This window comes from Heptranchias perlo, chromosome 1 (genome assembly GCF_035084215.1).
Source record: "Heptranchias perlo isolate sHepPer1 chromosome 1, sHepPer1.hap1, whole genome shotgun sequence".
NCBI lineage: Eukaryota > Metazoa > Chordata > Chondrichthyes > Hexanchiformes > Hexanchidae > Heptranchias > Heptranchias perlo.
Window position 1 is genome coordinate 122,447,055 of NC_090325.1, and position 27,448 is coordinate 122,474,502.

At 44.5% G+C, this 27,448-nt stretch overlaps 1 protein-coding gene across 7 annotated transcripts in view; it reads left to right on the forward strand.

The window, feature by feature from the left end:
- Positions 1 to 27,448, forward strand: part of prdm5 (PR domain containing 5) — a 327,858-nt gene that overhangs the window by 131,174 nt on the left and 169,236 nt on the right. For all 7 annotated transcript variants that reach the window (XM_067990858.1, XM_067990832.1, XM_067990838.1 and 4 more), the window contains 2 exons: positions 15,825 to 15,918; positions 16,079 to 16,239. In XM_067990858.1, coding sequence (XP_067846959.1) covers positions 15,825 to 15,918; positions 16,079 to 16,239 — 255 coding nt within the window. The remainder of the gene's footprint in view (positions 1 to 15,824; positions 15,919 to 16,078; positions 16,240 to 27,448) is intronic.

Genomic DNA, 27,448 nt, shown 5'->3' on the forward strand with positions numbered 1-27,448 from the left:
TGGGTGGTCTGTTAGATCTGCCTTTACCACCTCCTCTATCTGTCTCAAAATACTTCTCACACAATGAATTACTTTGAACTGCAGTGATGATTTTATACGGTAGATTTATAGTAAATTGACAGAAAATATAGCCCTAAAAGCGGGAACCATTTTCACACAAAAGATCCGACAAGCATCAAGATGAATAGCCAGTTAGTCTGTTTGCTCTTATTTGAGGGAAGAATGTTGGCCAGGGTACTGAGAACTCCTGCTGTTCTTTGAATAGTGCCATGGGATCTTTATCATCCACCTGGAAAGGCAGATAGGCACCTCATGACCTCTGACACTGCAGCATTCCTTCATTGCTGCACTGCAGTATCAGCGTAGTTTATGCGATCAATTCTTAAAGTGGGTTTTAAATCACAGCACTTCTGCGTCAGAGGTGGAAGTAATACCACCTAAGCCAAGCTGTCAAGAGATAGAGTAGCATTATTTGATAGGGAGAGATTACATATAAGAACATAAGAACATAAGAAATAGGAGCAGGAGTAGGCCAATTGGCCCCTCGAGCCTGCTCCACCATTCAGTAAGATCATGGCTGATCTGATCCTAACCTCAAATCTAAATTCATGTCCAATTTCCTGCCCGCTCTCCGTAACCGCTAATTCCCTTTACTTCTAGGAAACTGTCTATTTCTGTTTTAAATGTATTTAATGATGTAGCTTCCACAGCTTCCTGGGGCAGAAAATTCCACAGACCTACTACCCTCTGAGTGAAGAAGTTTTTCCTCATCTCAGTTTTGAAAGAGCAGCCCCTTATTCTAAGATTATGCCCCCTAGTTCTAGTTTCACCCATCCTTGGGAACATCCTTACCGCATCCACCCGATCAAGCCCCTTCACAATCTTATATGTTTCAATAAGATCGCCTCTCATTCTTCTGAACTCCAATGAGTAGAGTCCCAATCTACTCAACCTCTCCTCATATGTCCACCCCCTCATCCCTGGGATTAACCGAGTGAACCTTCTTTGTACTGCCTCGAGAGCAAGTATGTCTTCTTAAGTATGGAGACCAAAACTGTATGCAGTATTCCAGGTGCGGTCTCACCAATACCTTATATAACTGCAGCAATACCTCCATGTTTTTATATTCTATCCCCCTAGCAATAAAAGCCAACATTCCGTTGGCCTTCTTGATCACAAATTGAGAAAAAAGGGATTGCAAGTGGGGGATTGAGTTCCTTTGGCTAGAACTAATAAACATCAAGGGGAAAAATGGGAAAAAGCATTTGCTGCAGACTCTTGGATAATCAGGAGCTGGTAAATTGAATACCTTGGGAGTTAACAAACAGGCATGTTTCCAGCGTGATATGTGCCGGACGCCATCTTGGTATAGGAGTTAGCACATGCGCAAATACCGAATGTTGGAAACATGTAAAGTAAGGAGAAAATGCGTGCAATCAGTGTGCAACGCTGATTTAAAGTAATAGACACCATTTTGGACCTTAACGCACAGTCTTAATTACGCACACCCGAACATTTCTTAGAGTGCCTGGAGGGCCCCCACCCGCAGTGCTATTTAAAGGGGCCATGCAGGTGTTGCAGGTTAGTTGCTGGATTATTGCTTCTGGCTGCTGGTGGAGTAGGAAGTGTTTTTTGAAGCTCCCTATTCTTACTGAGAGTTCCTAGAGTACATTTAAGAGTGCTTTGGCAGGTACTGCCTTACGGTTCGGAAAGTTACAACAGGGGTTGAACAATATTCCCGGCAACCGTGGGTGGTCTGCTAGGGCTCCCACTGGGCATTGAACACGACTGGGAGCATGCAGAGAGGCCACACATGGTAGGTCAAGCTGCGAGGAGGCGCAGGGCACTGAGCAGGAGGCCCTATCCAATGAGGGCCTTCCGGGACCAATTGTCTTACCTCAACATGACCGAAGAGGATTGCATCCGATGCCTGAGGTACACCAAGCAAGCCGTGACGGAGATCTGTCAACTGGTGCAGCCACAACTGCAGCCTCAGAGCAGGGCAAGGACAGCATTGCCTGTGGCTGTGAAATAACCGTGGTGCTGAATTTCTACGGCTCAGGAGCATTTCAAGCCTCTGCTGGCGACATGTGCAAAGTCTCGCAGTATGCAGTGCACTGCTGTGTGAGGGAGGTCATAGACGCACGTACCAGGTGAGGAACAGGTTCATCACCTTTGCTCTCGACAGAGACCAGCAGAACGAGCAAGCGCGGGGGTTCGCTTGCATTGCTGGCTTTCCCATGGTGCAGGGTTCCATTGACTGCACGCATATTGCCTGCGTGCCCCACATATCAACTCAGCTGTTTTCATCAACCGAAAGGGCTTCCACTCCCTCACCGTGCAGCTGGTGTGCGACTACACGCATTGAATCATGGAGATCGATGCCTGCTTCCCTGGCAGCAGTCACGATGCCTTCGTCACGCCGCAGTCCAACTTGCTAGCTATCTTTCACCCGACTTGGCAAGTCAAAGATTGGCTACTGGGCGACAAGGGCTATCCCCTCACGCCATGGCTGATGACACCAGTCAGGAACCCACGCACACATGCACAGCAGGCCTATAACGAGAGCCATGCTGCCACACGCAACATCGTGGAGCGCAACATTGTGGAGCACACCATAGGCCTCCCCAGACAACGCTTCCGCTGCCTGGACCGTTCTGGAGGAGCCCTGCAGTACTCCCCTGAGCGGGTGGGCAGATTTGTGGTGGTCTGCTGCATGCTGCACAACCTCGCCATCATGAGAGACCAGCCTTTGCAGAAGACCTTGAGCCAGAGGTGGAGGTGGAGGAGGAGGGGGTGGAGCCGGAAGAGGAAGTGGAGGAAGACGGAAGTGTGCAACAGGAACCACACGCCTTGTCTGCAAGGGCTCTGCATGCTCAGCTGATCCGTGCCCGCTATCAATAATGTCAACTACATCCCCCAACTCACCAACAGTTCGACACTTCCCACCTTTCTGCTTCCACAAGACAATCAAATCGCCCTTCATCCGATGACACATTGGTGTCCCTCTCAGCTCATTACATAAATAAAAACCACCACCAAATGCAAAATCGAAGTCTCATTTATCAATGAAGTCTCATTTATCCCACATCTGAAACCAGAAACTTGGCCAGTGACTTGCCACCCCAGAACCAGCTTGTGGCCCAGGTTGGATCCTTTCCCACTTGAGACCCCATTCAATAAATCTGGTAATTTGTGGGTTGGTACCAGAAAAAAAAGATTCTGGAAACTGTCAGATTGTTCATCAACTGGTTCACGAATGTCCTTCAGTGAAGGAAACCTGCTGTACCTACCTAGTCTGGCCTACACATGACTTCAGTCCCACACTACATTATTGACTCTTTATAGCCTCTGAAGTGGCCTAGCTAGGTACTCAGCTGTTTAAAAAAAGACACATTTGCTTTGTGGGAGCACCATCACTATAAGTTCAAGAATTGTCACCTCAGGGCAACAGGGGATGGGCAATAAATGCAGCTTTGCCAACATTGCTCACACCCTGAAAACAATTGTAAACAATTTTACAACACCAAGTTATAGTCCAGCAATTTTATTTTAAATTCACAAGCTTTCGGAGGCTACCTCCTTCCTCAGGTGAACGATGTGGAAAGTTCACCCCCAGTCCATCACCGGCATCTCCACACCCTGAAAACAGTTACACAAAAGAGACTGGCCTGCAGACCTGGCTGCATTCCTCCCATGACTGGCGCCCTATAGCCATGACCGAAAGCACTCAGCATCTCCCTTCCCTTATACCAACTACCATCTCTCACCTGAAAGGAAAAAGGAGAGAAGGAAAAAAAGAAACTGGCAGGGAGAAGCAGAGGAGAGAAAGTATAGAGACAGAAGCAGAGGAGGAGAGGGACAGAGAGAGGAAGCAGTAGCCTGTAGGCATAGATAGGTACGAGACAGACCATGTGCTCCGGCGTCCCATGAGTAATGCCATGGGAGATCGACATGCTTACTTATTAAAAATCTTCTATATGCGCATACTTCTTGTTCCTAAACTTGTCACAATCTTTTACTATGCTTTATGTCAACGTTTAACATTGAAATTGCCTATGCAAACCCTTACAGTTGGATTTTCCTATGTAAACAGCTGCCTGTAACAATGTAGATACAGGCAATATGCCGCTAACTGGCATTGCAGTGCCCTCAGCTCCCTTTGCCCAGATAGTAACCCTTAGCCACACCTCCAAACTGGCTGCAGTTGATGTGCTGTAACTGGTCCATTGGAGCCTCTGCTTTTTTCTACATTTCCCCTAAAGTTTTGAAACTTTGAGAGCAATTTTAACCTAACTTCCCCGGTGGGAAATTGACACAACCAGATTGTCCGCCCATTTTACACACCAGCTTATTTTACTTTCCATTTAACTTCAATGGCAAGCAAAATTGGGTGACGTTTAAAACAGGGACCAATCTGATTGCATCAGTTTGCCACCAGGTGAGTTAGGTTAAAATTATCTCCTTTGTGTCTGAGCTTTTTATATGTTTTATGTAGCTCTATTTATCATGCTACTTTTTTTTACATGTTATTCTTTAATTCCACTGATTTAGGCTACTTACTTCTGCCTCAATCCTACTGTAAAGTTTAATGGCCCTTCCAGCTCTCCATTTATTTTTAAACCGACCATTTGGCCATGCTTCATGTAGCCCCAGTACAAGCCTGAAATAAAATTTTTCCATTGCCACATCAGGCCTGCTTCCTCCAGCCCTGATCCAGCTCCCACTTTATTTTTCTTGTTCTGCTCCATTTTCGCACCACCACTTACTAATTTTTAAATAATACATTAACGGTTTTGAACTCTTCTAAATTTTCTTTCTTGCTTGCAATCATGTTTTCTCATGTTTCTGCAAGCATCCCTCTCCCTGGATCCATGCCACCCCCTCCCTGTGTTTCATTGTGTCTCTCCTGTTTCTTCATTGCCACTGTTTTATGCTGCACTAATTCACTAATTTATTATTTATTTATTTAATATACAGTTATATTCTTTTTTTTAAACCCAGGCTCCCCTCCTCAATGCTCCCAAAGCCCAACATCTCCTCTGCTGCTCCCAAATTCCAGTACTCCCTCCCACTATGCTTTCACATCCCACAACCACCTGCTCACTATGACCAGATATCAAACACTGCTCTCAACTATTCCCTTAGCCACTCCCCATTGCTTCCACACTATTCCCAAAGTCCGAGGCCTCTGTTTAATGTCTCATCCGAAAGACAGCATGTCCAGCAGTGCATCACTCCCTCAACACTGCACTGAAGTGTCAGCCTAGATTATGTTCCTACATCTCTGGAGTGGGACTCAAGCCCACAACCTTCTGACTCACAGGCAAGAGTGCTACCACTAAGCTAAGGCTGGCACTTGCATTACTTTAATCACATAAAATTTCCTTTAAGCAATACCATGGGACACCTACTAAGATATTTATATACGTCTTGCATCTAGCATGCATCTATCCCAATCCAGATCTTAGAAATCAGACATAGCACTTTATTATAGATGCAAAACAATCTTTTCTTTAAAAAAGAGAACAAAACCCAATCTTTGACTTGGAGCTGGAAATTTGCAAGTAGCTACAACTACTGTTTGACCTCAGTAGTTAGTCATTTGCATTTGCCAATTTAGAGCGGTAGCCTAAAAGGCACCTGCCAAACTAGGAGCTAAACATTGCAACCAAGCTGCAGACTAAGACTATGGTAAATCTGCTGGTGTTTTAAAACAAATTTGTGCTGTGATGCATGGCACAAAAAAAAACAATTTAGTACCAATTTAAATAAAATATCCCAAATATTTACACTTTTCTTGGGAGAAATTTCCTAGAAAATGTTTTCCCTGTGTTTGCTCAGGTTAAATTACGCCCTACAGCGAGGTGGAAAGTTTTTATTTCCTCCCATATTATATGGGGAAATATTTCTTGTACAAACATAGCTTTAGTCTGGCATGGCTGTGCGCTCTGGCATCAGCTGTAGCCAGAGCTTTCCCCTTTCAGCTGGCAGACGTCACCTTTGACTTCAGCTCTCAGATTATGAGACTGCAACAACATTTATTTGGCTAGTTTCCTGCTCAGTCTTTGGAACCTCACTCCTTTCTCTTGTGAAAATGATACACGATCCTGACAGGTTAGCCATACTTTGGTTCACATTTTATAGCATCTAGAGATTGTGGTTCTGGGTCTCTGCACCATTATGTTTTGGTCATAAATCAGTTGGTATGAATAATGGTATTTACCACACATTGAAGAGAAGTGATGATCATACATTCCCTGAAGGAGCTTCCAGTGCTCTGCAATGATTGTAACACTTCGGTTACACATGGACAGATATAATGTTAATCTATTTACACTTGTGCAGGATGCATTATGACCTGCAATACAGTATTAATCCTTTTTACACCAGGTATCATTGTGAAATATTGTTACAAAGTGATAAGAATGTGCCTGAACTATATACAGGAGAAATGGGTTAAAGCAAGGTTGTCCATTCTTTGGATCCTTGAGATAAAGTTTAAATCCATTTTCCCATTAATGTTCGTGGATCTCAATTTGCTGATAGAACAGATCTTGGTATTATGAGATGGGATTTATCCAGCAATGGTTCAAAGGCACTAGCAACAGACCTCCTGGTCCACAAAATTAAAACAGTGTTAAGAAATATAGGGGTAATTTTCTGAGTATGCACCAGCAGCAGGTAACCTCACCCAGGATTTTCCGATATACGCTTGTGGTTGGTGTGGTTCCGTGTTGCTGGTGCATACTTGGAAAATTTTCCCTATAGAAGTACAAAGAGGACAGAATTGCCTGGGCTTCATGGGCCTTAATGTCAAGGCACATGAGCTGAATCTGGTCTGTGGACTGGATGGACAGTGATGAGTTAAACCCTTAACAAATTCACAACCATTCAGCATTTTAATGTTGCTGGAATTTCAACATCCATTTTAAGAACTTTGTCTGAATTGAGTTTTCTGTGCAATTGGTACTAGTATGTGAGAAATATAATGCTTGTCAGACATTATGCAGTCTGAATGTTTAGGACATTAAGACAGAAGAATTAGAGCAGTCTGGCAGCTATTAAGCAGGCTCAGTGGACTCCAACAAGAAGATGTGAGTTTGAACCTTTCTGTCAGTTCACTTTACCTCCCACAGAGTGAGTTTTAGATGAAGAGGGTGGGAGAGAAGAGAAAACTGATCGGACACTTACCTGGAACCACTTGTGCTCACCAAGGAACTGTACTACTGATGTTTGAGAAGATGGCCTCGATATTAACCCCCTCACGACGGGCGGCAGAAGGCTGGCGGGGAATGTTTAAAAAATTTTAAATCGGGGAACGTGCCCCCAACACCCCCGTATACGCACCTGCCACCATTTTTATGGCAGCAGCTTGTGAGGCGGGACGCTTCATTATCATATTTAAATCAGGCTCCCACAGTGCAGTTGGTGAAATGATGGTGAGACTTGCCGGCTCCAGCAGGTTAGTGCTTTTTAGAGCACTCCTTTTGGGCTAGGAGGAGCAGGAATGCACCCCCCGGTCCCTCGAGGAAGCCTTCGGCTTCTCTTCTGCCGTTCACGGCCTCGCCTCGCTGCCACGATCAGCGACCTCCCCTCACCAATCCCTGATCTCTCCCTCGCCATTGCCGGCTCCTCCCCCACCACGCCCCAATTTCTCCCTCCCGATTGCCAGAGACTGTCTTTTTTTCTTTTCTTTTCTTTTTTTTTACAACATGGAAACAGGCCCAACATGTCCATGTCGCCCAGTTTATACCACTAAGCTAGTCCCAATTGCCTGCACATGGCCCATATCCCTCTATACCCATCTTACCCATGTAACTGTCCAAATACTTTTTAAAAGACAAAATTGTACCCGCCTCTACTACTGCCTCTGGCAGCTCGTTCCAGACACTCACCACCCTTTGAATGAAAAAATTGCCCCTCTGGACCCTTTTGTATTTCTCCCCTCTCACCTTAAATCTATGTCCCCTCGTTATAGACTCCCCTACCTTTGGGAAAAGATTTTGACTATCTACCTTATCTATGCCCCTCATTATTTTATAGACTTCTATAAGATCACCCCTAAACCTCCTACTCTCCAGGGAAAAAAGTCTCAGTCTATCCAACCTCTCCCTATAAGTCAAACCATTAAGTCCAGGTAGCATCCTAGTAAATCTTTTCTGCACTCTTTCTAGTTTAATAATATCCTTTCTATAATAGGGTGACCAGAACTGTACACAGTATTCCAAGTGTGGCCTTACTAATGTCTTGTACAACTTCAACAAGACATCCTAACTCCTGTATTCAGTGTTCTGACCAATGAAACCAAGCATGCTGAATGCCTTCTTCACCACCCTATCCACCTGTGACTCCACTTTCAAGGAGCTATGAACCTGTACTCCTTGTTCTATAACTCTCCCCAACGCCCTACCATTAACGGAGTAGGTCCTGGCCCGATTCGATCTACCAAAATGCATCACCTCACATTTATCTAAATTAAACTCCATCTGCCATTCATCGGCCCACTGGCCCAATTTATCAAGATCCCGTTGCAATCCTAGATAACCTTCTTCACTGTCCACAATGCCACCAATCTTGGTGTCATCTGCAAACTTACTAACCATGTCTCCTAAATTCTCATCTAAATCATTAATATAAATAACAAATAACAGCGGACCCAGCACCGATCCCTGAGGCACACCGCTGGACACAGGCATCCAGTTTGAAAAACAACCCTCTACAACCACCCTCTGTCTTCTGTCCCTAACGGTCCCTGGCTGCAGCCTCCTGCCACTGGTTTTCCCGCCCGGCAGCCAGCCAGTCTGTCAATTTGGTGGGCTGGCAGCTGAGAAACAGAAGTCTCTCCAGGTTTCTCCCGCACCCTCCCCGCCTCCCTATAAATACTGGGGTCGATGACTGTTGACGGTTCCCAACCAATGAGATGGGAGACCATTTTGGTGGAGATGAAAGTAGACTTTAAATGATATGTCCTCAATTTCTTACTCTGCATCATTTCAAATAATTCCTGCAATATGAAAGCATTAACAGATAATTAATTCTTCACCCTACTGAAACCTAGAGATAGAAATTCGTTTGTGAGCTATTTTTAGTGCACTGGTTAATGTATTTGCATTCAATTCTATGTGCACTCTTTTAACAAATTTTAACCCATTTATTTTCAATGGATTACAGGAATTTGATGCAAATTAATTAACCATGTGATGAAATAGAGCACAGAAAAATCTCAGTTCCTTAATGAAAAGTATCAGAAAAATGAAAACTCAGATTTTCCATTAGCAGCATTTGTCTTATTTTCCAACCAGTTTGATGGATTTTGGCAGAAAAGCCAATTTGTACAGTATTCCCAAACTGGCATTAGGATAAAATTTGTCAATTGAGTACAGATGGGTGAGATTGCTGGTTACGGTCAACTTTAACCTTAAAAAAAAATACATAGAGAAAAGAAATGAGCCTTGTTACTGTATCATTTACTTTAAGTTTTTTAATTTTTCTTTATTGCTGATATAGCCCAGAAATTGCACGTCGGTTTGAGGCGCAGTTGGGTCATTATTCCATCTGGGGGGAGTAATTTGGGGTGACACTTGGATCTTTTGAGTTTCCACCCCTCCCGAAATCCACAACAAATTGCAACCTGTGGGATAGTTCTCGCCCTGTCTACACCCGTGACATCGTTTCCCCAAGAATTCTGCCCAGAGCATCCCAATAGGCCTAGTGGGAACTACATCTGCTAAAATGTAGTCCCGCTCTGGGCCTAAAGCAGAAAAGGAAAATGGCAAATGATCGCCAGAAGGATCGATTGCCATTGCTGTAGTGGCCATATGTAAGATGAAGAAAATCTTCTTTATTTTGGCCTCTTCTGGGCCACAGGCTCCCCCCTAAAGCAGCAGGCTGTCACTCTGGCTTGGGGCTGCCTCTGTGGGGATGGCACCTCTGTTCTGCCATAGGCATGGATGTCTACTTCGATTATGTAAAAATGACCCCATCCCACGATGGCAGATCACAGCAGTAAATAGACGTCCTGCACTGCCGTGCTTCCCCCTCCCCCCATAAAACATGGTTCATGTTCTGGGCATGCGCCTCCAGTGAGGTAGGACATGTATTAGCTGTATGCCACTTCTAAAAACTGTTTTATATTTTTTTTCATCTGGCTCCTGCATTTCACTGGGTTAGCTGTTCCTCTTTAAGCCAGCAATATGGTGGAACCTCCATTATCTGTGGTCCAACTAATCACCTTTCTGATTTGCCATCAGAATTTTTGTGGGGCATAGCCTTATGTGAAACATTGCTTCATTGCAAAGTCAGCTAATACCATTAATCTGATGTAAGTCAACCTCTCTGCTCAAGAAAAGCTAAATTCTACTGATACTGATTTGTATTTTACTTGTCTCCATTCACCTGTCTAGGGTATTGCTGACACATACATTTAAGAGGAAAATTTGGGTACTTGATTGTCCATCAGTTTCCATTATCCCCTCGGGGGCCCTCTACAATATGGCAGATAATGATGGTTTCACTACTTTTTACTATTTATTAACACATTGAAATGTTAGTGCTGAAAAATGCAAATGTTGAAGTAAAAAGCGCTCCACTGGAAGGGCAAAGTCAGTGCAGCAGGGGCAATCTAGTTACTTTAAATCCTTTTTAAAGCATATCGATGACTTATTGTACTTCAAAATAACATGACAGCTTGTAGGTCAACTCGAGCATAATTCAAAATCTTAAACATAATTAGGCCTTTTTGATTTATTTTCAGAAATTGCAGTCTGGGTGATTCAGAAAAATGTATCAGAAAAATATCCTAGTACAAGTACAGTGGTGCATTTTGCTATTTGCTTATTGTGGGTGTTTTGCATTCATAATGGCATATCAGTAGTAATTTGCTAAAGTTTATGCACCCCCATATTTCACGTTTCTGACCCTTAAAAGCTGGAGAAGATTGACAGATAGCTACATGGCATGTTTGATAGTGTCCATCCTCAGCATATGTCAAAGCGCTTTACAGCCAATGAAGTACTTTTGAAGATGTAGTCACTGTTATTATGAAACACGGAAATGCGGCAGCCAATATGCCCACTACAAGGTCCCACAAACAGCAATGAGATAATGACCGGTTAACTTGTTTTTTATGGTGCTGGTTGAGGGATAAGTGTTGGCCAGGACAGCAAGAGAATGCCACTGGTCATCTTTGAATGGTGCCGCGGGATCTTTTATGTCCGCCTGAGAGGTCAGACATTCAGTTTAACATTTAATTTGAAAGATAGCATCTCCAACAGTGAACGTTTCCTCGGTACTTCTCTGAAGTATCAGCCTAGTTATTTGTTCAAGTCCTGGAGTAGGGCTTGAACTATGACCTTCAGACTCAGAGAGGAGAATGCTATTATTGAGCCAAGGCTGATACCTTGCCATGCATAGCAAGATGTCTCAGAGCACTTTATAAGTTGAAGGGCAAAAATAGATGTGGAACAGGATAGAGTGGGGGGTGGGAGGAACAGATGTTGAAGGGTGGATAAAAGGCATGGTCAAGAAAATAATTTTTGGGCAACTTTTGAAATGTGGAGTGAGAAGCCAAACTGCAGCTGTTTTGGAAGGGAATTCCAGAGAGCAAAAGCGAAAAAGGGACTGCTGATGGTAGAGCAGAGAAAGCAGTAAGTGAGGAGTAAACCAGTGTTGGAGAAGCAGAGTATGCATGCTGAAACATGTGGCCTGAGATCACAGAGCTGGGGAGAGACCAGTAAGGGATTTGAAGCTAAGAACAAGGTTCTTCAAAACAATCCACTGAGGCAGTGGGTCTTGGCAAGTGCAGAACTACTGAGAGTGCAGGGTGACAAAGGATGTGTTTTTGGTAGCAGGGTCAGAGGCGGATGAAGGAAATGGTCTTGCTAATGGATCAGAGGTGGTGGAAGCCGAACCTGAGGTTGAGCAGTACACCAAACTTACGCACTTTTGTGGACTTAACCTCAGCCTCTAATGAAGAGGATGGCTTCAATTTTTCTGGCATTTAAGCCCTGATTTTAACCTAACCCTCCTGGTGTGAATGGGGCGGGTTCGGGTCTGATGCTCGATTTACACTTGCTCAATTTTACGCTCCGTTCAAGTCAATGGAGTGTGTCCAACCCAAATCCATCCTGTTCTTGCAAGGCAGGTTAGGTTAAAATTGGGACTTTAGTTTGAGCAAAATTTGGCTCATGTCAGACAGGCAAAAAGTGCAGCAACAACCTTGGTATCAATAAAAGAGGTGTGGCTAGGCATCATTAGTGTACATGCGGTGACTGACCCCATAGTTCCAGATGATTTTGCTAAAGGGTAGCCTGTAAATGATGAAGGGGAAAGAATCAGATTTTCAGCCTTGAAGCACATCAGAGGTGATTATGTGACCACCTAAAGAGACTGACTGTCTACAAAGCGATAGTTATGAGTGCAGCCATGAGAGGGCAGTGTCCTGGAGGTTAACTGGACATTTTTTTTTGGTGGAGGATAGAGTGGTCAAGATTGTTGATAGTAGCAGGTCGATTGAAGAGGATGAGGAGCAAGCCATGGATCATAGTCACACATGATGTTGTTTCTGACTTTGGCCAATAGTCTCAATGCTATGGTTGAGGCTAAAGCTAGACAGGAGGATCTTGAACAAGGAGTGTTACATCGAGTTACATTGAAACTACAGCACAGAAACAGGCCATTCGGTCCAACTGGTCTATGCCGGCATTTATGCTCCACATGAGCCTTCTCCCTCCCTACTTCATCTAACCCTATCAGGATACTCTTCTATTCCTTTCTCCCCCATGTGCTTATCTAGCTTCCCCTTAAATGCATCTATGCTCTTTGCCTCATCTATTCTTTGTGGTAGCACGTTCCTTATTCTTACCACTCTTTGTGTAAAGAAGTTTCTTCTGAATTCCCTATTGGATTTATTAGTGTCTATTTTATATTTATGACCTCTAGTTTTGGATTCTCCCGTAAGTGGAAACGTTTTCTCTACATTTACCCTATTATTATCTTAAAGACCTTTATCAGGTCACCCCTTAGCCTTCTCTTTTCTAGAGAAAAGAGTTCCAGCCTGTTCAGTCTTTGCTGATAAGGATATCCTCTTAGTTCTGGTATCATTCTTGTGAATCTTTTTTGCACCCTCTCCAATGCCTCTACATCCTTTTGATAATATGGAGACCAGAACTGCGCACAACACTCCAAGTGTGGCCTAACCAAAGTTCTATACAAGTTTAACATAACTCCTTTGCTTTTCAATTCTATCCCTCTAGAAATGAACCCTGGTGCTTGATTTACCTTTTTTATGGCCTCATTAACCTGCATCATTACTTTGTGATTTATGTATCTGTATCCCTAGATCCCTTTGCTCCTTTATCCCGTTTAGACTTTTATTATCCAAGCAGTATGTGGCCTCCTTATTTCTCCTACCAAAATGTACCACCTCACACTTATCTATATTGAAATGCATTTGCCAAGTACATGCCCATTCTGCAAGTTTATTAATGTCCTCTTGCATTTTGATGCATTCTTCCTTTGTATTAACTATACCCCCTTATTTGGTGGTGTCTGCACATTTTGAGATTGTGTTTCTGATTCCCGAATCCAAATCGTTAATGTAAATTGTGAACAACATTGGTCCCAGCACAGATCCCTGTGGAATACACTTCCCACCTTTTGCCAGTCTGAGTAGTTAATCCCTACCCACTTTTCTGTTTTGTAGCCATCATGCTATCCATTCTGCCACCTGTCCTCTGACTCCACATGCTCTGGCCACAGCCATGAGTCTACAGTGCAGTACCTTATTCAAGGTCTTTTGGAAGTGTGGGAGAAGTGGCAGTGTAGTTGCAAGACAACAATACTTTCCGAGCCTCTGAAGAGCAAGGCAAGGTTGGAGAAGGAATGGTTACTGGGAAGAATGGAGAGATTGAGGTTGCTTTTTAAGAAGGGGTTGATAATGATAGTGTTGAAGAAAGTATAGACAGTGTTGAGCATGGGATCGAAGAACAGAAATCAAGTAGTCAGGACTTGGAGATAGGAGAAGTTTGAGGGAAGAGGTGGTGGGGACTTCCTGAATGAGACAATGATTAATGTAGACTATGGAGTATGGGTGTTGGAGGTTCTTTTGAGGAGAGGGCAGGGGAGGGCTGGGAGAGGATGAGTTTAATTTTGAACACAGAGGTTCATTAGCTCTTCATCTTTGTTGTCCAAGGTGAGGGTACATGATGTGGGAGCGGGGAGGGGGGATTTGGAGGAGTGATTTGGGGGATGAGGAGTTTGGAATTGTTTTTGTTCTCCAGATAGCCTTGGAATATTATGAAGATTTGACTATGGAAAGAGAGCAATGCTAGAGCTTGATATGGCCAAACCACACCTCACAGTAAGTTCAAATTTGTTGTGGGGGAAAAATACTTGTTGAATTGTTAAAACTTACATGACATTTTCTTTGCACCAACAAGTGCCAAGCTGGAAGGATAGTATATAATGGGCTGGAATTTGCTGAAAAATAACATTGTGTGAACGACACACGCCGATGTTAATGTGAAAATCAGCCAGTAATGTATGGCGAGGAAGAGCTACCCTGAGAATTGCGAATAGCCACTAGTTGCTGGATAATCCGCACCGCTCCACTGTTAGCTTTGTGAAAATGGCATCTTGCCCTTAACGTCCCCGAGCTTTTCATGAAGTTGTGTTTGCACATTAATTGCCCATTAAACGCGACACAGAAAGTTAAGCCTAGTAGTTAATAGCGTAAGTACCCTTTTAATGACATGATAATTGTTAATGACTGCCAATCAACCTCTGGCCCAAAAAGTGAAGAATTAAAAGTGTGGAGACTTAGTCCTTCAGGTAGTGAATTGTTGTTCGACATTTTAAAAATGTCAAATTCACTCAAGCTGAACCCAACGTGCACAACATCAGTGTTCTGTTTGACCCTGAGCTGAGCTTTAAACCCACATCCTATTTACCACCACAACTGCCTATTTCCACTTTCATTAACATTGCCCATCTCTGCCCTTATCTCACCCCACCATTAACACTAATCCATAAATTCAACTCCTGTCTCAATTTTTCCAAGGCTCTCTTTGCCTGCCTGCCTGCCTGTTAAGTTTAACTCTACATAAACTCCAACTCATCCAAAAACTCTGTCGTCCGTATCCTATTGCATACAATGTCCTGCTGAACAATCACCCATGTCCTTGATGCATACCATTTGCTTCCCATTGCACAATGTATTAATTTCAAGATCCTTGGTCTCAGTTACAGACACTTCCATGGCCTCACTCCATCCAACTTTGCACCCTCCTCCAGCCCAACATCCGAGCTTGCACCCTTTGCTGTTTTGGCATTGGCCTACTGTGCATCCCCCTTTCCCTCCACTCCACTATTGAGGCCAAGTCTTCAGTTATCACATCCGTGCAATCTAGAATTGTCATTCTAAACCTCATCATCTTGTTATCTCTCCTCTCCCAACTTTGAAAGCATCCTCAAAATATAATTCTTTGGCCATGCCTTTGCCACCTGCTCCAGCTCTGTACCTCTCCCCTGCCCCCCACTTTGGGTGCTTTGGGATATTTTGCTACATTAAAAGTGTGATATACATGCAAGTTGCTTTCTCATATATAAGGATTTGAATTTGCTGGGGTTAGACTCTGAAATCCAGTTTTTGTTAGCCTTGCCTAGAGTATTTGCTCAAATGTGAAATTTGTGATTTTTTAAAATGCAGCTGAGTCTGATTGCTGTTTGATTTGTATAAGAAGATAAATGGTTAACTCTCCTCAGGTAGAATGTGCTTCACTATTCTGTGGCTGCTTCACTTATGCAAACTCTTTCATTGACAGACACACTCGGAAGAGAGACCATTCCAGTGTGAGGAGTGTAAGGCTTTGTTTCGGACTCCCTTCTCCCTGCAGAGACATCTACTCATACACAACAGTAAGCACTTACTTTGCAAATTCCTTCTTTCTTGCTTTCTAGCACTCTGTCCTTTTCTTGTTCTCTCTATTTCTCTTGCTATTTGTTACTCTTTCTACTGATGATTGTATTTATTTGTACAGGCGGGACCGAACAAGTTATCTTTTTTGTTATTGTCCAGATGAGCGAACTTTCAAATGTGATCACTGTGATGCAACGTTCAAGAGGAAGGATACCTTAAATGTTCACATTCAAGTGGTGCATGATGGGCACAAGAAGTACAAATGTGATCTATGTGACAAAGCCTTTGTGACTCCCTCCGTGCTGAAGAGTCATAAAAAGGTATGTGAGATCTTATAGTAATCACGTTATTACTGTTTCATAAACAAAATAGAAATAAAACTTCAGATGCTGGAAATCTGAGTATAAACAGAAAATGCTAGAAACACTTAGCAGGTAAGGCAGCATCCATGGAGAGAAGAGATTAATTTACGTTTCGGGTGAGGATACTTTGGCCTTTTTGACAAAGGGTCCATACCTGAAGCATTAACTCATCTGAAGCTGAGCAACCAGAGGTAGGATTTATGTTATGGAATGTCTTTCATGTTATAACCATTTCTTTAAAATAAACCAACCTCGAGAGTTTGACAGATGTCACACCTGGAGAGGTGCCGTGTTAAAAGAATTTTTTATTGCGCCTTTCACCTCTTCAGGTCCTACCGAGATGCTTCAATAGTTAATGAATTACGTTTGAAGCATAGTCCCTGTTATGTAGGCAAAAGCAGCAACCAACTTTTTGCACAGTAAGGTCCCACAAACGGTGGTTGTGGTGCTCCCCATGTCACTCATGCTGATTTCCTGAGGAAGGCTCAGTTTCATGCTTTTCAGTTGCCAAATGACCACCTATTGAAGATCCTCCTTGGTGGATGGGAAGTAAATGGAGTCTCTTTGGGGTTGAGATGATTTGCAGATGACTTCCTTGTTGATGGAGGATTGGAATGAGTCAACTTTTTGTGGCAGACTCATTAATCGGTTATCTAAAGCAGACAGGTCTCAGTTCTTTAGGACATTGTAAATGATTGACCAACCAGCCTGGCACATTAATAAGGCCTGGAGAAGTAGATCTTTCACGGGGGCTGGGATTCTTCCTACTTATATAAGAACATAAGAAATAGGAACAGGAGTAGGTTGTACGGCCCCTCGAGCCTGCTCCACCATTCAATCAGATCATGGCTGATCTTCAACCTCAACTCCACTTTCCCGCCTGATCCCCATATCGCTTGATTCCCCTAGAGTCCAAAAATCTATCGATCTCAGCCTTGAATATATTCAATAACTCAGCATCCACAGCCCTCTGGGGTAGAGAATTCCAAAGATTCACAACCCTCTGCGTGAAGAAATTCTTCCTCATCTCAGTCTTGAATGGCCGACCCCATATCCTGCAATTATGCCCCCTAGTTCTAGACTTTAGCCAGGGGAAACGATCTATCAGCATCTACCCTGTCAAGCCCCCTCGTAATCGTATAAGTTTCAATGAGGTCACATCTCATTCTTTTAAACTCTAGAGAGTATAGGCCCATTCTACTCAACCTCTCAGCATAGGTCAACCCTCCCATCCCAGGAATTAATCTAGTGAGCCTTCGTTGCACCACCTCCAAGGCAAATATATCCTTCCTTAGATAAGGAGACCAAAACTGTATCCAGTACTCCAGGTGAGGTCTCACCAATGCCATGTACAACTGTAGTAAGGTTTCCTTACTCTTGTACTCCAACCCCCTTGCAATAATGGCCAACATGCCATTTGCCTTCCTAATTGCTTGCTGTACCTGCACTTTTTGTGTTTCTTGTATGAGGACACCCAAGTCTCTCGGAACACCAACACACTGGCAGCTGGCAAGTTTCTCACCATTTAAAAAATACTGGGCGCTAAATTGGGCTGTGTAGCGCCCGTTGTTTTGGCGCTCCCCAGCCTCTTTGACATCCAAGATGGCGTCTTGGATGCGCACGCACGTTTCCAGCGCGACATGCGCCAGACGCCATTTTGGTATAGGAGTTAGCGCATGTGCAGATAACGAACGCTGGAATCATGTAAAGTAGGGAGAAAATGGCTTCAATCAGTGTACAATGCTGATTTAAAGTGATAAGTCCCAAAATGGTGTCTAACGCTCAACTCAACGCACATTCTTAACCCCGACCATCTGAACGTGTCTCAGAGTGCCTGGAGAACCTCCCACCGGCACTTTTAAAGGGACCATGCAGGATTTACAGGTTAGTGGCTGGATTATTGCTTCCGGCTGCCGAGACATTTGTAACTGTTTTTGGAGGTCTTCTACACTTGAATACTAGGACGCAGGGACATAGCCTAACATTTAGAGCCAGGACATGCAGGAGTGAAGTTAGGAAATGCTTCTACGCGCAAAGGGTGGGAGAATTTGGAACGGTCTTGTGCAAACGGCCGTTAATGCTAGCTCAATTGAGAATTCTCAATCTGAGATTGATAGATTTCTGTGAACCAAGGATATTAAGGGATATGGGGCTAAGGCGGGTATGTGGAGTTAGATCACAGATCCACCCTGATCTGCTCGAATGGTAGAACAGGCTCGAGGGGCAAAATGCCACTGCCACTTGCTGCCTCCTGATATGTGCCAGCTTCTCCTGCAAGAAAGCGGGACGTGCGTCTGGGTGATGTGCCTATCATGGTTGAATAGCTGCCAGTGTGTGTGGCTTGTGAGTTGTGGGTGGGCAGCTTGCAATGGTGGTAATGTGAAAGGGTGAGAGGGTTGAGTACTGATTGAAAGAATTTGTTGATATGTGGGTGATGGGGGGTGTAGTGCATTGGAGAAATGGATGTAGCTCGTGGTGTAGTTGGTAGGAGATGCCACTTGACAGTTGACCTCACTCATCTTGACCACTCATGTCAAAGCATTGAACTTCCTCCTGTTCTGCATCCATGTTCATGATGCTGTGCACCTGGCATTGACTTCATCCCCCACTGCCTCCCCCTACCTTTTGGGTGTTGTCTGGAGGGCCTCTTGCTCCCCTCCGCCGATCCTTGCAGCACCCCACTAGTTACAACCTGCCAACCTGAGAATGACCTGTTTATCCCTACTCTCTGTTTTCTGTCCTTTAACCAATCCTCTATCCATGCTAATACATTACCCCCAAACCTATGAGCCCTTACCTTGTGTAACAGCCTTTTATGTGACACCTTATCGAATGCCTTTTGAAAATCCAAATACTACATCCACTGGTTCTCCTTTATCTACCCTGCAAGTTACATCCTCAAAAAACTCTAATAAATTTGTCAAACACGATTTCCCTTTCATAAAACCATTTTGACTCTGCCTAATCATATTATGATTTTCTAAGTGCCCTGTTACCACTTTCTTAATAATGGATTCCAGCATTTTCCCGATGACTGATGTCAGGCTAACTGGCCTGTAGTTCCCTGTTTTCTCTCTCCCTCCCTTCTTGAATAGTGGGGTAATGTTTGCTACCTTCCAATCCACTGGGACCATTCCAGAATCCAGTGAATTTTGGAAGATCATAACCAATGCATCCACTATCTCTGCAGCCACCTCTTTTAGAACCTTAAGATGTAGGCCATCAGGTCCAGGGGATTTGCTGGCTTTTAGTCCCATTAGTTTGTCTAGTACTTTTTCTCTAGTGATATTAATTGTTTTAAGTTCCTCACTCTCATTTACCCCTTAGATCCCCATTATTTTTGGTATGCTTTTTGTGTCTTCTACTGTGAAGACAGACACAAAATATTTGTTTAACGCATCTGCCATTTCCTGATTCCCCATTATAATTTCTCCTGTCTCAGCCGCTAGGGGACTAACATTTACTTTTGCTACTCTCTTCCTTTTTACATACTTGTAGAAGCTCTTACAATCCGTTTTTATATTTCTTGCTAATTTACTTTCATATTCTATTTTCTCTCTTTTTATCAATTTTTTGGTTGTCCTTTGTTGGTTTCTAAATCTCTCCCAATCCCCAGGCTTTTTAATCTTCTTGGCCTCTTCATTATAGGCCTCTTCTTTCAATCTAATACTCTCCTTAACTTCTTTTATTAGCCACGGCTGGATCACTCTTCCTGTGGAGTTTTTATTTCTCAATGGAATGTATATTTGTTGAGAATATTGAAATATTTCTTCAAATGTTTGTCATTGCTTTTCAACTGTCAAACCCTTTAATTTAATTTCCCAATCTACCTTTGACAACTTGCCCCTCATACCTATGTAGTTGGCTTTATTTAAGTTTAAGACTCAATTTTCTGGCTTAAGTACGTTACTTTCAAACTCAATGTGAAATTCTATCATATTGTGATTGCTCTTCCCCAGAGGCTCCAGATAACTCTGCAAACCAATATCCTAATGACTAGGGTTACCTTTTGAGCTTTTGTGCTTTCGAGCTGTGTAGTTTTATTTGGTTAAACTCCAGCAGTACTTTTGCATACACATTGTCACAAGCCTTGGCGCTCGTCAACCTGTGCCTCAGCTCCCTGGACTTGGATAAGTTGGGGTGTGTCCTTTCAAGATCTGTGCGCTCTTTATCAGTTAAACAGACGCTCTACCTGTGCGGATTCCTCAGTAACTTGGTTTGGAGACTTTTGATCATAGTTTCTATGCATACCAGAGATTAAATGACCCTCCCTACCCCCGCCCAAAAAAAAATCAAAAAGTTATATTTGTGGTTAATGTGGAAAATTGAAAGAGACAGATTGTAAGATGGGCAGAGGAAGGGTTGGCAAGGTAACGTTTCTGAACAGCAAATCAGTGATACCAACACCAGCAGCAATGATAACTGCAAAACTATGGGATGGCTAGCTCCCTGTGATGAAAACAGCAGCGTTAAATAAGAAAGAGTATCAGCTCACTGATTATGTAGACCACAGAAAAACGCAAGTGTAGATTGTTCTGCCCTACAGAAAGGAGAGAGCTCCAGATTGTGGCTGCCCCATGCTGTGTCACCGAGCTGCTCTGTGTTGGAGACAGTGAAGATTATAATGATCAGATATTCAAGCCAATACGTATAAGTATTTGGTATTTTGGGAATCTGATTACAGGTATTTGTGAAGCTGAAAAGTGATGCGTAAACCAAAGTGTGAACTTCTCCAGAATTACAGATAGATCCCATCTCTCTAATAAACTGCCAGAGATCAGATGCATAGTTACCCATATATCACTTATGATGTGGAGATGCCGGTGATGGACTGGGGTTGACAATTGTAAACAATTTTACAACACCAAGTTATAGTCCAGCAATTTTATTTTAAATTCACAAGCTTTCGGAGGCTTCCTCCTTCGTCAGGTAAATGTTCAGGAGCTCCTTGAAGCCTACGCATTTGTACATATAGAACAATACATGGTGTTTACAGACTGCCCCTGCAACTGCCCGTTGCCAAGGCAATCACCGTGTTCAGACAGAGAGGTGTCACCTGCAGAACCCCCGAATACACATTCAACAAAAAAACAAACAGGTTAAAAAAACAGAGAGAGGCAGAAACATCCGGAAGGCAGAGAAAGCCAGCAAATGACCCATTATATTAAAAACAGATAACATTTGTTCGCTGGTGGGGTAACGTGTAGCGTGACATGAACCCAAGATCCCGGTTGAGGCCGTCCTCATGGGTGCGGAACTTGGCTATCAATTTCTGCTCGACGATTTTGCGTTGTCGTGTGTCTCGAAGGCCGCCTTGGAGTACGCTTACCCGAAGGTCGGTGGATGAATGTCCATGACTGCTGAAGTGTTCCCCGACTGGGAGGGAACCCTCCTGTTTGGCGATTGTTGCGCGGTGTCCGTTCATCCGTTGTCGCAGCGTCTGCATGGTCTCGCCAATGTACCATGCTCTGGGGCATCCTTTCCTGCAATGTATGAGGTAGACAACGTTGGCCAAGTCACAGGAGTATGAACCATGCACCTGGTGGGTGGTGTCCTCTCGTGTGATGGTGGTATCTGTGTCGATGATCTGGCATGTCTTGCAGAGGTTACCGTGGCAGGGTTGTGTGGTGTCGTGGACACTGTTCTCTTGAAAGCTAGGTAATTTGCTGCGAACGATGGTCTGTTTGAGGTTGGGTGGCTGTTTAAAGGCGAGTAGTGGAGGTGTGGGGATGGCCATAGCGAGGTGTTTGTCCTCATTGATGACATGTTGAAGGCTGCGGAGAACATGGCGTAGTTTCTCCGCTCCGGGGAAATACTGGACGACAAAGGGTACTCTGTTGGTTGCGTCCCGTGTTGGTCTCCTGAGGAGGTCTATGCGATTTTTTGCTGTGGCCCGTCAGTTCCGATTACTATTTAGTGACCCCATCCTTATTCAACAACACAGCCAGCATTTAGCTGGCACTTCACTAAACAACAGGGGCTGATTTTCGGATGGCCGAGCGGGTGCGTTGGGGCTCCGAAAATGGTGGAATCCCGGAGTGGGTTCGGAGCCTGGCTCCAACCCGCTCACTTTCGGGTTCCCCAATGACGCGTTTGGGTGCGTGTGCAGCTCCCGCATGCAGGACTCCCACCAGCAATTAAAGCCGGCTGGATGATAATTTAGATAGTTATTTAGCTAGTTGAGGTACTTGACAGACCTCATTGACATGAGATTTTGGCAGGGGTGCAATTTTCATGGATCCTCAGCGTGTTTCCCATGCTGTGGTAAACATCCCTGTTGGAGCAGATGTGTTTCAGCCAGCAGCCAGTGGGAGATGCAAAGGATTATTTGATAGTTAGGGGGACTACCTCATTTATTGCAGCAGGGCACTCTGTCACTTCAACACCTTTATCTTTCCGCGCAAAATTATTAATTTATACCCTAAACTCTGCTGTGCAAACACATTTACCTACTTTGCGGACCCCCTCAAACTCACACTGTTAGGATGGGGGGCGCCATGGCTGCATTCATCACTTCATCCCAGGACGAGCAACATCACCAGCCTCGCCAGGCATGCTGTCCACCTCCACCACAGTGCTGCGCCACAGACACCTGCACAAAATAGTCGTGGAACTACACATACACCCACTGTAGGGTGACCCAATGGGTGGCATCAAGTGTGGGTGTTCATGGAGAACCTCATGAAAGGGACTTATTACACAAGCCAGTCAAGAATGGCCAAGACATGGCAGTTGTGGTGACAATAATAATATGTAATGTGCCATTAACAAAAATCAAATATAAATAAAAAACATGACAAACCATCAAACACCCCTGTGCTTCCCCTTTGTGCTCACAAAACCTATGCCTTACGCTTCCGACTACTCCTGTGTGGTGCTTCCCATGTGGCTGCAGCAGAGGTAGTGGCAGGTTGCTCTTGTTCATGCCCTGACCGATTAGATGCTTTGTGCCTACGCCCTCTGGGTTTTGGTGCCCGTGAGGGTCCCTCCAAAGACTGCTCCACCTGCACATATGCAGGGGCAGACTCTGCCACCTGGAGAGGAGGCAGCATTGCGGGTACTGGTTGAGAGGGGGGGCAACGGGTGAGATGTGGAGACGCTTTGAGTGGCGTCCCCACTTCCATGTCCCCTTTCGCCATTATCCCTCTCCTGGGCCAGGCCCACATGACTCCTACCACCCTGCTGGACGACAGTTTGGAGCTTGTGTGAAGCCTTGAAAGGCCAGTGCTAGTATATCTGCCTGTTTAAGGCGACAGAAAGTTGCTCACCCCGAGTCTGAAGGGCCGTTGTCAGGGCCTCAATGGACTCATTGGTGAGCCGTGCTTGAAGCTCGATGGAGGCTAGCCTTCCCTTCATCGCAGACGTTCCCACACTTGTGACACTCTCTCAGAGATGCCTTCCGTCCCTGTGACAGTATCTCAGAGATTCCCTCTTGTACCTGTGCCACCATTCCACTCATGCAGGAGTTGGACTGTTCCATCCTCTGCGCGATTGTGGAGCGTGCACGTGGCACCTGTTCCAGCACCTCGCAAATGTGCTGCTGCCTCGCAATCATTCTCCTTTTAAAGGATGGCCCCCAGGGTTCAGCATCGGAGTCCAGCTGAGCAGAGCCTGTAGAAGAGTGCTCCCACCGACACAGACTCTCCACAGCTGCCCCTGCCACCAGTGTCTGCTCGTGCTCACGTGTGTAGTGACTCGCCATGTGCGACCCCAACTAAGTGAGGACGGGGACCCACTGAGGTGTGTGTATCTGCGCTGGTGGATGGCTCGCTCAGATGTGACGGTGCCCCCTCAGAGGCTGGCAGGTCCTCTGAGGAATCGCCCTCCCCCATCACGGCGGTTGCTGAAGGCCCTGTAAGAGAGCAGAAAGCAATATTAAGCATGATGACAGATGTTGAGGTGCTGAAGATGGCAAGGCATGTTAACATCATTTGCTATTGTGAGTGCTGAATGTTAAAGTTCTGTCACCAGCTGTTTGTCAGGTGGCAGTCTCAGCGTCCCCGACGGACAGGCACTCGAGGGTGCGGCTCACTTCAAGAGCCTCCTGCTCCGCGTCCGTGAGGATGACCTGATGTTGTGGCCCCCCTCTGGTTTTCGCCCTCTCCCGTGCATTCTGGGCTCTTTTCTATAAGGGGAGAAAGTAGAGAGGCATGAGTGAGTGAGGGATGGTGACATGGCCAACTGCTGAATGCATTGGTTTGGGTGAGGCTGACCGTGAAAGAGATGCATCAGAGGGTAAGTATGAGACAGAGCCATGACATTGTATGAGGATTGGGTTGAGTGGTAGTGGTCGGATGAGTACTGGGGAGTTGAGTAAGTGCAGGTAAGTTGAGGATGAGGTTTGAGTGGGTGTGAGGAGTGATGTGGTAGAGTAGTGTTGGCAGTGCAGAAGGAGTTGTGGGGTGGGGGCAGTGATGTGGAAGACGGAGTGTAGGAGAATGAGTAAGTGTACTCACTTTGGCTGACCTAGTTAGGTCATTGAAGCGCTTCCTGCACTGGATCCATGTGCGGGAGACGCTGCTGCTGGTGACCTCCTCTGCCACCTCGAGCCAGGCCTTCTTGGTTGCAGAGACAGGCCACTTCCTCTCTTCCGCCGGGTAGAAAATATCCCTCCTCCTTCTCACCCCATCCAGTTAGACCTGGAGTAAGGCATCAAAATCTGGGAGCAGCCTTTCCCCTGGGCTGCTCTATTCTATAATTTTGGTTCTTTGCTGCAGGAGCAGCCATTGGAGGACTGCCCCTTTAAGTAGAGCTCCTCCAGCTGACAGCCTGTGATGTGGGTGCGCAGTCCGCCCGCTGCGCAGGTTTCCGATGGGAAACTCGGAAGCCATGGTAAGTGGCTTCAATTTACCCGCGATCGCGTGGGGAACGGACGGATTTCACTGGGCGGGTTACCATCCCGCCTCCCTGGTAATATCGGGGCCCAGATCTTTAATGTTAAGCATGGTTACAGGTGCAAGACCCATAGGCACCAGTCAAACATTAAAAATCATGGGGGTAACCTCTTTATTGCCTGAAGTAGTTCAGTTAAATACTAAAGCAGCCAAGATTAGATTTTATAGTAGATATTTCTGCATATTAAAATCTTCTGTACTTGCCTGTAGAATATAAACAGGAATATACAGTCTTAGATAAAATAAGTTCTTAAATATCAATCATATTTAAAAATTGACATTATTGAAAAAGAAATTGGATCCAACATGTAATTTCTAATGGTGAAAACTGTGGGGCCTATTTTCAAACGTATACTTCTGTATGGGGATTGCCTTAATTGTTTGGAACAAAATGCCCAATGAAGAAAAACAAAGTTATTTTGAATAGATTGATCGACTATTTTTCATTGTTGTGGAAATGCCTTCTGCAAAAGTATTTTTGCTATTATTTATACCGTCCCATCATTTACCATGTTGGGCATTAGTGTCTTGCTCCTTTTTTTACTTGACCTAAATATTATTGGGCAAAGCATTAAAATCAAAATATTTTGGAGGTTTGTTTTTTTTGGTCAGTGGTTAATGGCTGAATTTGGGGTTTGGAATGTCATTTTCCACTGAGCACCGTCAGCAGCATTAATGTCCTGCTATGGCAAGTAGTGGAATATGTCATTTGCTCCTGATTTTACAGCAATAGCATTGGAACAGTGATAATTGTAGCACAAACCTGCTTTAACACTGCTTCAGCCAGCTTACCTGAATAAACATAAATATTAAACGTCCCTATGGAAATGACTGGAGTTTTATTATCATGGTGGAAGAAACCCAACTGTGTCAATTCATGGCAAGAAATACCATGGACATAAATTTTACACATTTAAATTTGTGCATTACTGTGCAAATTGGAAAATAACTTTTGCAGACACCATTACTAATTTTGTTGATGATGAGCCCTGTAGAAATGAGAAAACATACCCAACACATAATAGTTGAACGTTCTCTCCAGAGGTCTGACACATCCGACCATTATTGATGCTTTAAAAGGGAAGAATACAATGACTTCCTTTTGTATCTATAATTATCACAAGATATCCTAATTTGCTGCAGTTCAGATGTGACATTTTCCCTGACCATCATCACTCTGATACCAAAGTGCTGCTTTTCATCTCAGATTGTGGCAAAAGCCATTATAATTGTATCAATTAAATGGTCTGCACCTTATTAGTCAGACACAATTGTATATGAACTTTGAAATTATCCACAACACCTTAAAAAAAATTTATAATCTTACAAAGTTCAACAACTCAGTAGAATTCGGGGGTATGTGTGTGTGTGATAGAACGGTGCTTGTGGGGAGCGGGAGTGGTAAGAGAACTTCCCAGCTTTGGGTTATGAACATGAGCACTTAAATTCCTTGTGGAAAAACATCTTCAGTAGTCGGAGGTTTTTTATCTTTCATTTTGTCCTCTGGATATGGATGACGCTGCCAAGATCACATTTATTGTCCATCCTTAGTAGCCCTGAAAATGTGGTCTTGGATCTTCTCCTTGAACCGTCACAATCCTCGTGCTAATGACCACAATGCTGTTAGATAGGGAAATTTCAGGGTATTGACCCAGGGACAGTGAAGGAACAGCACTATATTTCCGAGTCATGCTGGTGAGTGACTTAGAGTCATAGAGTCATACAGCACGGATAGAGGCCCTTCGGCCCATCGTGTCCGCGCCGGCCATCAGCCCTGTCTACTCTAATCCCATATTCCAGCATTTGGTCCGTAGCCTTGTATGCTGTGGCATTTCAAGTGCTCATCCAAATGCTTATTGAATGTTGTGAGGGTTCCTGCCTCCACAACCCTTTCAGGCAGTGAGTTCCAGACTCCAACCACCCTCTGGGTGAAAAAGTTCTTTCTCAAATCCCCTCTAAACCTCCCGCCTTTTACCTTGAATCTATGTCCCCTTGTTATAGAACCCTCAACGAAGGGAAAAAGCTCCTTAGTATCCATCCTATCTATGCCCCTCATAATTTTGTACACCTCAATCATGTCCCCCCTCAGCCTCCTCTGCTCCAAGGAAAACAAACCCAATCTTCCCAGTCTCTCTTCATAGCTGAAGCGCTCCAGCCCTGGTAACATCCTGGTGAATCTCCTCTGCACCCTCTCCAAAGCGATCACATCCTTCCTGTAGTGTGGCGACCAGAACTGCACACAGTACTCCAGCTGTGGCCTAACCAGTGTTTTA